The sequence below is a fragment of the Piliocolobus tephrosceles genome, chromosome 8 (assembly GCF_002776525.5).
Source record: "Piliocolobus tephrosceles isolate RC106 chromosome 8, ASM277652v3, whole genome shotgun sequence".
Taxonomy (NCBI): Eukaryota; Metazoa; Chordata; class Mammalia; order Primates; family Cercopithecidae; genus Piliocolobus; species Piliocolobus tephrosceles.
In genome coordinates, this window is record NC_045441.1 from 131,871,938 (window position 1) to 131,886,125 (window position 14,188).

Here is a 14,188-nt window from a genome sequence, read left to right on the forward strand (position 1 = left end):
GTGATTCCCCTGCCTCAGCATCCCCATCCCCAGTAGCTGGGACTACAGGTGCACACCACCATGCCTGGCTAATTTTTTGTATTTTAGTAGAGACAGGGTTTCACCATGTTGGCCTGGCTGGTCTCGAACTCCTGACCTCATGATCCACCTTCCTCTGCCTCCCAAAGTACTAGGATTATGGCCTTGACGACCGCGCCCGGCCTCCATCTTGCTTTTAACGTCCAAGCTGTCCTTATTCCTTCCCCAGCATAGGCTGAACTAACTTTGGGAAGAACTTAGTTTCTAGTTTGAAACAAAGATGATAACAGTCCTCTCCCACGACAAACCTCCTTTTTGCCTAGAGACTAGACTGTCTTTATAGGACTAACAAATTTGCCAAAAAATTAGAAATTATGGTTTAGGAGTCATGTAGCTGGAGCCTGCAAGATTCCAAACCTCCCTAAATTGCTCCTGGGGATAATATCACTATTGTAAAACCTAAGATCAGGGCTTGAGATATTTTGCAGCCCCTGCACTCGATGGATCAGCTGGCACCACCCAGATCGATAAACCAGCTCATCTGATCTTGTGGTCCCCATTCAGGAACTGACTCAGCACAAGAAAACAGCTGGGATTTCATCTCCAACCCAACCAATCAGCACTCCCGACTCACTGCTTTCCCCTCCGCCCACCAAATTATCCTCTAAAACTTGGATCCTTGAATTCCTGGGGAGACGGCAAGATTTGATTTGAGTAATTATAAAACTCCAGTCTCCCACACAGCCTACTCTGCATGAATTGCTCTTTCTCTATGGCAATTCCCCTGTCTTGATAAATCGGCTCTGTCTACACAGTAGGCAAGGTGAACCTATTGGGCAGTTACAGTATCTCTCTGAAAACAACAGGCACTAACTTTTTTTTTTTTTCTTTTTTCTTTTACTTTTTTTTTTTTGAGACAGAGTCTTGCTCTGTGGCCAGGCTGGAGTGCGATGGTGCGATCTCGGCTCACTGCAATCTCCGCCTCTTGGGTTCAAGCGTTTCTCCTGCCTTAGCCTCCCAAGTAGCTGGGATTATAGGCACGCGCCACCACGCCCTGCTAATTTTTTGTATTTTTAGTAGAGACAGATTTTCACCATGTTAGCCAGGCTGATCTCGAACTCCTGACCTCAGCCGATGCACCCGCCTCGGCCTCCCAAAGTGCTGGGATTACAGACGTGAGCCACCGCTCCAGGCTTCAGTCACTAACATTTTTACTGATTCTTCTGGCACCATGATTAATCCTGACACTCACTATCGCATGCAATTCTCACAACCCCACGAGGTAGGTATTATTTTTCCCAGCTTACAGATAATGAGACCGAGTTTAAGAGGTTTATCCACGCTACAGGGCTGCTGGGAGCCCGGCAGTCTGGCCACAGGAGGTCGGCTTCACGGAGGGGCAGGGTTTGGCGGCATCCCCTGAATTTAAGGAGTCTTGGGGGCGCGGTGCTTCTTCATCATTGGGCAACTCATTTTGGCCTCTTGGGGTTTCAGTTCCTCAACTGAGAACAAGGAATTTAGGTTGAAATGGACATGCTAGAAAGCTTTCAATAATTGCACATGTAAAATGTTCTTCGCGTGTCTCCCGGTCTCCCACATGCCTCCTACACAGAGGTGCAGGAGCAACCCTGCTTTCTTCCGAGTCCTCGCCCCACCACGCGCTGCGCATTCTTCTCGCCCCCTCAAGTGGCGGAGCTCAGATTGCAGGCACTCAGGTCTCAAAAAATAAGGAAAGGCTGCCCCCTGCTGCCCACATGGATGAATGACCCCCAACCTGATACCTGCCTAACTGATTTTACAGGCTTTTATGGAAAAAAAAGCTCCATGTGCGCTTGGGCATACCGTCCAGAGAGGCAAAACTGGGACAAACTCCATCGGAATTTTAAAAAGCCATGTTGCCAAGAAAGAGTGGTATTATTATTTATAAGGCCAGTCCGAAGGAGGGCCCCCACTAGGTGATTAAAAGACGCTAACTTGGAGGATGAATTATTGATAAGTAAAAGAGGCAGGAAAACTTGCAGAAATAGATCAAAATAAGTAAGGCAGGAAAACATGCAGAAATAGATCAAAATAAACTGTGCATTTCAATTAGGAAAGGTACTGGGAAGAGGCTTTGACACATTCCAATGGATGAAAGCAATCAACTTTTTTTTTTTTTTTTTTTGAGTCTCGCTGTGTCGCCCAGGTGCTGGAGTGCAGTGGTGCGATCTCGGCTCACTGCAACCTCCGCCTCCCAGATTCAAGCGATTCTCCTGCCTCAGCCTCCCGAGTAGCTGGGATTACAGGTGCGCGCCACCACGCAGGGCTAATTTTTTGTACTTTTAATAGAGACGGGGTTTCACTGTGTTAGCCAGGATGGTCTCGAACTCCCGACTTCATGATTCGCCCACCTCGGCCTCCCAAAGTGCTGAGATTACAAGTGTGAGCCACCGCGCCCGGCTGCAATCAACTTTTTATGCAGGTTTTTGGTAGCGTGTTGCGAGGTCCATCACTATTAATGCCCTGGATATACCATCTCCTCTTTTTCTTTCTTCCCTAAGTTCTAAGGGCCATGCCCTGGCACCAAACTTATGGCACTCCTAGACTGCGGTCTGATGTTCACCATGGCTTACCTCTGCCCTGTTCTAGTCAGGGGACAAGCTGTGGGTCCCAAGCCTGGCGTTGTAACAGAAACACCCAGGGTAATTTTCTGTTTGGTTGTTTATTTAAATGAATAAATAAGTAAATTCAGTTTTGAAAATTTTGACTTAATAGGTCATGAACGCTACTCAGAAATCTGCATTTTTCACAGTTGTCCAAGTATTTAAGTCCCCACTGAGCAAATTTAGGACATGGAAACAACTTCTTACATAAATTCTACATGACTTCATACATACCTTCATACATACATTTGTTTGGCAAAAAAAAAAAATGACTTTGTAAATTAAATAAGTAGGTTTTTAAAGTAGCGTATTTTATTTCAAGCCAACTTTTCTTGTTTTTTAAAATAGTTAAGTTTGACTTTCAATAGACAATAGAGCTATATGACCGTGAAACAGAAACAACACAGTAACGTTGACGCAGGGAAATGTAACTTTTACTTCCACTTTGTTTCTGTCTGCTCCATTCATTCTTTTCTTTTTCTTTTTTTTCTTTTTTTTTGATAGAGTCTCACCATGTCGCCCAGGCTGGAGAGCAGTGGTACGATCTTGGCTCACCGCAACCTCCACCTCCTGGGTTCAAGTGATTTTCCTACCTCAGCAGCCTCCGAAGTAGCTGGGATTACTGGCACCCACCACAACACCCAGCTAATTTTTTTTTTTTTTTTTTTTTTGTACTTTCAGTGGAGATGAGGTTTTGCCATGTTGGTCAGGCTGGTCTTGAACTCCTGGCCTGAGGTGATCTGCCTGCTTTGGCCTTCCAAGGTGCTGGGACTATAGGGATGAGCCACCGCGCCCGGCCTACTCCACTCATTCTTAATAGGTCATCACTCTTGTCAGTTTCTGTTGTATCTTTATAGTGTTTCCGTATACAAAATCAAGTAAATACAAAAGTATAATTCTTCTTCTCCCCCCTCTGTTAGACAAAGGTGGCATCTGGTTATGCCATTCTGCGACTTTCTCTTTTCCGGTTAATAATGTATCTTGGAGAATTTTTCCATAACAATATAAAATATTTCCATTCCTTTTTAGCATTGACTATTACTCCACTGTGTGACCATATCATGGTTTATCCAGTCCCTTACTGATGGGCATATAATTCAATTTTGTCAGTCAAATTAGTGAAAAGTGTATTTTGGTGAAGTTTTTTTTTTTTTATTTTACATTTCTTATTGTGATTTTTTTTTCCCTGATAGTTAGATACCGTTTGTATTTATTTTTCTCTGAACAATTCACTCTTTGCCCATTTTTATTGGGCTGCTGGGTTATTTTCTTATTGATTTTTAGGAGCTTACTGTATGTTGAGCAGATTAGCCCTGATGGTGAGAACGGGGAATATTTTTCCCAAATTGTCATGTATATTTTGATTCTGTTTATATTTTATGATGCAAGTGTGTCATCAGTATGTAGTTAAGCTTGTCTTTTTTTTCTTTTTTTTTTTTTCTGGATTTTAACTCAGAGCTTAAAACCCTCCAAGTGACACACAGCCTCAGGGTAGGATCAGGGTAGTGACGGGGGCTGTGGCTTCCCTATAGGGAGGTGCTCCAACATGGTGACAGCTTGGAGAGGGGTGGGTACTGGAGAAGACCAGCCCCTTAGCCAAACAGCCTTACAAAGACATCCAGCTCTAAGGACCTCAAAACGTTCTGAGAACAGTGCCTGGAGGTGAGAAGGAAGTCCCTGGCCTGCTCCATACCCCACCCCCAACTTGCACAACGGGGAGTGATGTCACCCACCCTCCACTCCCCTCAAAGGAGCAGCTGCTTTGGTGGTTTCTCCCAGGCTCTGGCGGCAGACCTGTGGGAGGGGCTTTTTGTACAAAGCTGTAACATTGTGGGGACAGGGGGGCCACAATGATTCAACTCTATGGGAAACCTTTACAAAAACCTCTCTGGCGGTCCCAACTCCCAGAGTCCCTCTTCTTTCCTCCTGGGTCACAGGTCTTAATGCAGTTTGGTTCAGAACGCCTCTGCCTCACTCCTGATCACATGTCACACCAAGACCATGGACAAGGACAGACCTAGATGAGAACTAAAGCTTCCCGAGCAGAGAGAGCTCAGACATAAGAAGAATGCCTCAGGAACCTCTCAAGTGGAGGACTCAGGAAGGGTCCTGATCCCCACAAAACTGAGACAGTCAGGTGGAAGATTCATTGGAGGTGACCAGCTCTCCAGAGGATTTGGGAAGAAGTCAGGGCTATCTATAGATGGAGTCATAGGTTCTGGGCCTTGCCATCCTCTGCAGGCCACGCCCTTTCCCTTTTGATGGACCCTCAGAGAGGGAGCATGAATGGGGTGTCCTTTGAGAAAGGGACCTAGGACCCTGTGGATGGACTCTGTCATTCTCCATGGTCCTAAAAAGCAAAAGTCAAAGTGTTCTTCTGTGCAATACCCATACAGCACAGGAGGAGATTTCTTAGCTCACTGTCCTCCACCCTAGCCAGGGCCCTCTGCCCCATCCATGCCTTGAATGTGATTTTCACCTTGACCCCTGTCACTGTGTGAACACTGAAGCTTTCTTTGGACAAGGCACCAGACTCACAGTTGTAGGTAAGACATTTTTCAGGTACTTTTGCAGATCGGTCATAGGGAAAAGTGGGTCCACTTTTCCTTTTAGAGTGGCTGTATTCTTATGTGCTAACTATGACTACACCTTCGGTTCAGGGACCAAGTTAACCGTTGTAGGTAAGGCTGGGGGTCTCTAGGAGGGGTGCGATGAGGGAGGACTCTGTCCTGGGAAATGTCAAAGAGAACGGAGATCCCAGGTCCTGGGGCCAGATTAAGGGAGACGTCATCTCATGTCCCAGGAGTGAGTTCAGAGGAGGCTCCCTGTAAGGGCAAATCCACCCAGGCTTCCCAGAGGCTCTGAGCAGAGTCAGAGCTGAGCCCAGGCTGATGGGGCAGAAAAGGGAAGGGGAGGGTGCCTCTCCTCATAGTGCCCTGAGATAGGGGAGGCCAGAGAAAGCCCGGTGGGTAATGAATGAGTCACAACACCTCTCCATCTATCTGCTTCACTAACAGAGGTTCTCTGTAGATTCTTCGTATATTCTTGTGCTGGATTTTATAGGAGGCCACTCTGTGTCTCTTTCTGTCACCTGCCCGGGTCTTGAGCAAGCTCTGGAAGGGAACACAGAGTGCTGGAAGCAGAGCTGGTGTCTGTAAGGGAAGAGTTCCACGAACTCCCAACCTCTGCCTGAATCCCAGCTGTGCTCAGCAGAGACTGGGAGGTTTTGAAGTGGCCCTAGGAGGCTGTGTTCTGGAAACACCGTATATTTTGGAGAGGGAAGTCGGCTCACTGTTGTAGGTGAGTAAGTCATGACTGGACAGCTGGGAACTTGCAAAAAGGGGCTGGAATCCAGACAGAGCCTTGTCTCCAGTGCTTAGCTTAAAGTGTATTTTTATCAGGAAGACCTATGAGGGAGATGAGAAGGGGATAGCCTCCCTCTCCACTTTTGTAGACTGCCTGTGCCAAGTTATGTTCCCCTACTGAGAGATGGGTAGACTCAGCTTGGAAGGGGTCACCTTGAGCATCTCCTGTCTCCTTGAAGGGTTCCAGTCATGGCCATGACAGATAAAGGAGCCTCTGACCTTACCACCATGGTCCTGCCATTTCTCTCCCTCACACAGAAAGGAGAAGGTCACAGAAGAGGGAACTTGGGGGGGATCACACGGGGCCTCATTGGTCTGCTGACCACTGCGTTTCGGATTGTACCATTGTCTACCCCTCTACCTACCAGAGTTAAAAGTCTACTAAGGAACAGGACAGGACCTGGCAGGTGGACTTGGGGAGGCAGGAGTGGAAGGCAGCAGGTGGCAGTTTTCCTCCCAGTCTTTAATGTTGTGCAACTAATGACAAACTGTTTTTTGGCAGTGGAACCCAGCTCTCTGTCTTGGGTATGTAAAAGGCTTCTTTTGGGATAGTGTATCATAAGGTTGGAGTTCCAGGAGGACCCCTTGGGGAGGGCAGAAACTGAGAACATAGCCAAGAAAAGCTCAGAAAATGTGAGTCAGTGGAGTGTGTGGTGGAGCCCCAGGAGTGCTGTGTGGAAGCAGCTTCTGGAAGGAAGGGCCCACACCAGCTCCTCTGGGGTTTGCCACACTCATGATGCACTGTGTAGCAATCAGCCCCAGTATTTTGGAGATGGCACTCGACTCTCCGTCCTAGGTAAGTTGCAGAACCAGGGTGGTAGGGCCATTGTCCCTTGGAGGCACAGTTCTCTGCTTCTCCTTCCATCACTGGTGAGGAGGATTGAGTGAAATCTCTTACCCTGTGGAGTTCCACAGAGCTGTGCCTGCCTTCCCTTTTGGTGTGTCTTGGCTGACTCCTCTATTTCTCTTCTCTAAGTCTTCAGTCCATAATCTGCCTCCTCACTCCCTTCTCGGCTCGTCCTCCCTCTTATGTGCATGGCTCTGCCTCTCCTAAGCCTCTTCCTCTTGCGCCTCATGTCGCACAGCATGCTTAGGCCTTTTTCCTAGCAGAATCCCTTTAGTCCAGAGCCATGAATCCAGGCAGAGAAAGGCAGCCATCCTGCTGTCAGGGAGCTGAGACTTGCCCTCTGGCTGGAGATCGCCAGGTGGGTTTTATCTAAGCCTCTGCAGCTGTGCTCCTATAATTCACCCCTCCACTTTGGGAATGGGACCAGACTCACTGTGACAGGTATGGGGGCTCCACTCTTGACTTGGGGGTGCCTGGGTTTGACCGCAATGATCTGTTGCTGGGAAGGGAATTGGATGTAAGAATGGAGGTCAGGGTCACCCCTTCCTACCTGGAGCGCTGTGCCCTCTCCTCCCTTCCCTGGAGCTCTTCCAGCTTGTTGCTCTGCTGTGTTAGCTGCAGCTCCTCAGCTGTAGAGCTCCTTGCTTTGTCTTCAGGGCTGTGTGTTTTTTTGCTCTTCTTTTCATTGTTTTCTGGGACTCTTCTCATCTCTACTTTCTTAGTGGATATACTGTTTTACTTTCCCTTTTTTAAATTGCATCTTCTCCTTTTTTTTTCTTTCCCATTCTAACTCCAGTTCTGCATTGTTGACTCCATTTGGTGACTAGCTCTGTCTTCTATCTTAAGATTCTCCCCTCTGTCAGCCTCCAGCAGGGAACTCTGCTCATGCCTTTATCTTCCTCCTTCTTTCTCTACTAGTCTTAGAAGATGCATCTATGTCTTCCTGAGGTAGTTTAAAGGTTCATGAGCCAGGGGGGACCAGGCTGGGGAGATGAGTGGTTTCAGGGCTGCTCTTGAAGCCTGAGGGCAGAAGTCCCTGTCACAGCACTGGGCGAGCGGCAGGGAGTCTCTGAGGTGCCCTGTGCTTGGCAGGTGTTTGGGAGATAGGTCTGAAGAGAGTGTTACAACTGGAAACTGACATTATCTTAGCAACAGATAAGGTATAAAGAAGAAAAAATGAGTAGGAGACTATTTTATTTTTTTCTGAGATGGTGTCTAGCTCTGTTGCCCAGGCTGGAGTGCAGTGGCACGATCTCGGCTCACTGCAACCTCCGCCTCCTGAATTGGAGTGATTCTCCTGCCTTGGCCTCCCAAGTAGCTGGGATTACAGGTGCCTGCCAAAACGCCCAGCTACTTTTTGCATTTTTAGTAGAGATGGGGTTTCACTGTGTTAGCCAGGCTGGTATCGAACTCCTGACCTCGTTATCCGCCCGCCTCGGCCTCCCAAAGTGCTGTTACTATAAACGTGAGCCACCGCACCCGGCCGAGACTTCATTTTCTTAAGCCTCAGAATTTGTGCTGGAATAATAGCGTAAAGGCCCCACCAGGAAGCCCTAGTACAGCCTTCCCCATGCTGGGGAGGAAGCAGACAGGCGGCGGAGCGGGGTTGGGATGGGATGAGGTCTAGGATGGAGACACAGACAAGGATGGAGGAATGGGATGCACAGGGTCTACCAAAGGTTAGGGGCTTGGGCAGACATTCACGTAGGTGGGGACACACACCAGGGAGTTGAGTGGAAAGTACAAATCACCAGATTCAAAGGCCTGGGTTCAAGGGGCTGAGGTGGGGGAGGTGTGCAATTTGAAAAGCAACTTAAGCTGCCTCCTTCTCTCTAAGACATGGAAACAGAAGGGACTAACTTATGTGAAAATTCTTTGTAAAGGATTCCGTAAAGGATTCAACCTGTGGTGACAATCCTTTTCATTCCTGTTGTTTATCATCACTGGGTCACAGGGTTTGCCTTTTTCCAAACCTGCATCTCAATTTTCCCATCAAAAACCTTTCCCAAATTTGAATAAAGAACCCATATCTAGACTTGTCACATTTCTGCACCAAAAGTTCACTCTCATGGTTGGAACAGAGCTAAGCAAAGGGCACGGTAAATTGTGGTCTCTTCCACTCCTCATGTGTCTTCAGATGAGATCATTCATTCCAATAATCCCAGAAATTCTTTTTCTCCTCTGTCAAGCATGTGAGAGGGTCCAGAGCTCTGCAGTGTGAGCCTTCTACTGAAATGGCCCTTGGACTTTGTGGTTCATTCATACTCAATGGTCTAGCTTGCACTACTTTTGAAAATGCAAAGCTTAGCTGTGGATGGATTCCAATCCTGGCCAGGCAGGGTTGCTGGACACTCTGAGAGAAGAAAGGGTTAATCCCATGACTATCAGCTTCCATGGGATTTCAGCCATCCTGGACAAGCTACTACACCCTCCTATGCCCCAGGGGAGGAGGAAATGTGGACCAACCCATCAGATATTGACGAGGTTTGGCTCTTTAAAGAGGGCTACATGCAAGAAAAGAAAATTTTTTAAAAAGGTACTGGGCAGGTGGGGGAGTCAGATATAATGGAAAAGTGTCTTTTCTAGAAAAGAAAAGCTAATTCTAATATGTATTACTATCCCACGAGACAAATAAATACATCTTGATTTAAAAAGGGAAATTATAATTAGAAAAAATCAATTTAGTTATTGTAATTATGCCACTAATGAGAGTCTCCTACCTCAGGTTTCAGGATTACATAACCATGCACCAAGTAAGGCTTTGAAGAATAAAGCTACACAGATAAATTATTTGGATAGATGATCAGACAAACCTCAGTAAAAACAGCCAAGACAATCAGGATATAATATGACCATAGGAAGCTGGGGAGACAGTAGGCAATGTGCATCCATGGGACAGCATAGAAAGAAGGGGCAAAGTGGAGACAGAGCAACAGACACTAGGATGGTGACACTAAAACAATGAGGGCCTAGAATGACATAATTGTGCTTCATTACGGCCCATTCCCAGCCCTCTCTCTCCCACACACACAGAGCCCCTACCAGGACCAGACAGCTCTCAGAAAAACCCTGGTTCCAACCCCTCTTCCCTTTCCAGAGGACCTGAAAAAGGTGTTCCCACCCAAGGTCGCTGTGTTTGAGCCATCAGAAGCAGAGATCTCCCACACCCAAAAGGCCACGCTGGTGTGCCTGGCCACAGGCTTCTACCCCGACCACGTGGAGCTGAGCTGGTGGGTGAACGGGAAAGAGGTGCACAGTGGGGTCAGCACAGACCCACAGCCCCTCAAGGAGCAGCCCGCCCTCAACGACTCCAGATACTGCCTGAGCAGCCGCTTGAGGGTCTCGGCCACCTTCTGGCACAACCCCCGCAACCACTTCCGCTGCCAAGTCCAGTTCTATGGGCTCTCGGAGGATGACGAGTGGACCGAGGACAGAGACAAGCCCATCACCCAGAAGATCAGCGCCGAGGCCTGGGGTAGAGCAGGTGAGTGGGGCCTGGGGAGATGCCTGGAGGAGATTAAGTGAGACGGGCTGCCAGGGAAAATGGAAAGATCCAGGTAGAGGACAAGACCAGATCCAAAAAGAAAGGAACCAGCACATACCATGAAGGAGAACTGGGCACCTGTAGTTCATTCTGCCAGATTCTCAGCCCAACAGAGCCAAGCAACTGGATCCCCTTTCTATGTGACCTGTGTATCTCTCATCTGAGTGGTACCCCCCAGCCCCCTCAGTACTGCCACATGCCATGGATTGCAAGGACATTGTGGCAGACATTGGCATGGCAGAGGAAAGGAGGTGCTGGGCTGTCAGAGGAAGCTGGTCTGGGCCTGGGAGTCTGTGCCAACTGCAAATCGGACTTTACTTTTAATTGCCTATGAAAATGAGGTCTCTCATTTATTTTCCTCTTCCTGCTTTCTTTCAGACTGTGGCTTCACCTCGGGTAAGTAAGCCCTTCCTTTTCCTCTCCCTCTCTCATGGTTCTTGATCTAGAACCAAGGCATGAAGAACTCACAGACACCGGAGGGTGGAGGGTGGAGGGTGAAGGGTGGAGGGTGGGAGAGACCAGAGCTACCTGTGCACAGGTACCCACCTGTCCTTCCTCCCTGCCAACAGTGTCCTACCAGCAAGGGGTCCTGTCTGCCACCATCCTCTATGAGATCCTGCTGGGGAAGGCCACCCTGTATGCTGTGCTGGTCAGTGCCCTCGTGTTGATGGCCATGGTAAGCAGGAGGGCAGGATGGGGCTAACAGGCTGGAGGTGACATATTGACACCAAGCAACTCAGACCCAGAAGTATAGAGTCCCTGCCAGGATTGGAGCTGGGCAGTAGGGAGGGAAGAGGTTTCATTCAGGTGCCTCAGAAGACAGCTTGCACCTCGGTAGGATCACAGTGGAAGGGTCATGCTGGGAAGGAGAAGCTGGAGTCACCTGAAAACCCAATGGATGTTGTGATGAGCCTTACTATTTGTATGGTCAACGGACCCTACTACTTCCTCTCAATCCTCACAACTCCTGGCTCTTAATAACCCCCAAAGCTTTCTCTTCTGCAGGTCAAGAGGAAGGATTTCTGAAGGCAGCCCTGGAAGTGAAATTAGGAGCTTCTAAATCGTCATGATTTCAATATACATTCTTCTTTTGCCAGTGCTTCTGAAGAGCTGCTGTCACCTCTCTGCACCCCAGTAGATACCCCCTATGTGCATGCACACCTGCACACTCACGGATGAAACCTCCCTAACCCAGGGGCACCTTAGCATTCCTAAGTGACTAAGCCAATAAAAATGCTCTGATCTGGCCTGACTCTGACTTGTGAATGTCTGGATAGCTCCTTAGCTATCTCTGAACTCCCCGTGACTCTCCCCATTCAGTCAGGATAGAAACAAGAGATACTCAAGTAAAATGCAGACTCTTCACATAAGAAGAGTAAGGGGCCCACCTCGAGATCAATAGCAGAGGTTAATTCAATGTGAAAGGCAGTGATGGGAGCTGAAGAGGTTACTCCTAGAACAGTCTAGGAAGACACAGATGTTGAGTATAGGAATTTTCTATATCCAACTATATTGTTCTGCCCAGGAAAGACGTGTTCAGAGGAAGAGCCAACCTATACAGGCGTGTTCACCCTCCAGCTGGCCATGTCCCCATGACTAACAAAGCTGGGTTCCATATGCATCACCCACCTTCCTCGCAGCTGTCTCACTGAGCACTCCATTCATCCTCATTGGTTCACCAAGTTAATTTCCCAGCTCTGAAGAAGAGATGCTCTGACTTGGAAACTTATTTTCAATGGAAGATGTGTCTTCCAGTTTCAGTTACCAATCTGTTTATAAATTTCTCTCTAGTGAATTAAACCAGTGTGAAAATGTCCCCTGATCATTCCTGGAAGGATAGAAGATAAAGTTATCTAAAACTGGGAATCAGCCCCTCCCTACTTTTAGAATTCCTTCAAAAGCTCTCCATTGTCTCACCGTCACCATGGCGATGGAGTCCCAAATCCTAAAGGTGGCACAGAAGACCTGATGATTATCCCCGTCTCCTTCCACACTCTCCTCACTTCTCTCATCCCTGAAGCCCCTGAGCTGCTTCTTTCAGGCCACTTAGCACATGCTCTTCCTCCTGGGGTGATAAAGTACTCTTCTCCCCATGGTAACTCCTGTTTAGACTTAAAGATTTAGCTCCAATGTCTTCCCCTCCAAAAAGCTTTCTCTGGCCCTTTCTTGCCCCTTCCTTACCTCTTCCTCTCCTGAGGCTGGATTAAATACATCCTTTATTTTGCTATCGCAGTGCCTTGTGCATAACCTTCTTTGTGATACATTACACTTGCTGGAAACTACCTCTTTATTTGTCTGATACCCCCAGGGTCTATGAACTCCTTGTTAACAAGGATGCATTTGATGATAGTATCCCAGGGCTATAATATAGTACCTCAGTTTAGTGTAGACACCACATAGGTATGTATGAATAAATAAATGGATAAATGAGTGAACCCAAAATGACCCAATCCAGGAGCGATCATCAACATAAGTCTTGCCTGAAATAGCCATTAGCCTTCCATTTATAGGACTACACCACACAATCTTCCCTCTTTATTGCAACACATACATGCATTCAAAGATGCATGTGTGCATGTATGCATACGTGTATATATATATATATGGTTTATATTTACACACCTGTACACACAGCCACTCATTAAACACATATCCCTGTGATGTGTTGTTATCAACTTCCAAGAAAATTAAGATACCCAATTACAGTCCCCAAGAAGCTTATCTGTTCACAGAGAGACTCAATCATGAACAGAAAGAGCCGAATGCAAGTCCATGCTTTGAAAGAGCAACATGAACTGCTTACTACAATGCAGTCAGAGGGTGGCCCTCAATTTCTCACTGGGATAATCAGGAAAGAGTCTGAGAAGGTGGCAATCTCTTCAAAGGAAGAATTGGTCTCAGTTGTTCACTCCAGAGAATGGCCATGCTGATCAGAGGCATGAACAAAAGCCCTAACGACATGGTTAGGTACCTCTGGGTAGGCCCATTTAGCTGGTTGCAAGGTTCAGAAATGGGAGTAATCAAAATTAGCGCTGGAAAGGCAGGTTGGTGCATGCCACTCTGGGAATCAACTTATCTCCATGCAAACAGCATGGAGCCTGCACATGGTGGAAGTTCACTAAACACTTGTGGAGTAAATGAAGACTATGGAGTTCGGACTTTGTTCAGGAAGCAACGGAACAAAAGGAAATGACAGAGGTTTCTGGATTGTTTGTCCTCCTGTCGTATGGGATTTTCCTATGAGCTGCCCTGCCACACCTCGCTCCTCCCACCCACTTCACTATAAATGCCAGTCTGAGCAGGTGGGCACAGTGAGCCCCACCAGGGAGACCCAGTGACATAGATGGTCTGCTCAGGGTGGTGCATGTTCCAAGGAGGGGCCCCTCCACCCCCCCACCATTACCATCACTGTGACTTTCCCCAAGCCCTTCCCATTTTAATTTACTGCCTTTGTCTTTTCCAAGCCCCACACAATCACACTAACCTCTGCCACCTGCGCTTCCTGCCTCTGCCCAGTGGTTGGGGGAGGGAGACTATCAGGGAGGAAACATTTTTGTATCATGGTGTAACATTGTGGGGACTGGGGGGAGCACAATGATTCAGGTAGAGGAGGTGCTTTTACAAAAAACCCTGCTGCCATAAACATCCCCACCCAGCCCAGGGAATGCAGCTACAAGGTCTCTGGGGCTGTTCCCAGCTGTTGTCTTGCAGGGTCCTCCAACCCAGCGAGTCCCTGTCCGTCTTCCTATCCACACTCAGCTTCCTAGGAATA

The 14,188-nt window shown here is 47.8% G+C and overlaps 2 gene segments (V, D, J or C); both read left to right on the plus strand.

Moving 5' to 3' along the window:
* Positions 1–11,668, plus strand: part of LOC111532386 — a 512,723-nt gene extending 501,055 nt beyond the window's left edge. Inside the window, 5 exon segments of the C gene segment in view lie at positions 5,298–5,341; positions 9,970–10,356; positions 10,795–10,812; positions 10,986–11,092; positions 11,422–11,668. Of these exon segments, the coding sequence occupies positions 5,298–5,341; positions 9,970–10,356; positions 10,795–10,812; positions 10,986–11,092; positions 11,422–11,442 (577 nt within the window).
* Positions 1–14,188, plus strand: part of LOC111521481 — a 514,718-nt gene that overhangs the window by 494,083 nt on the left and 6,447 nt on the right.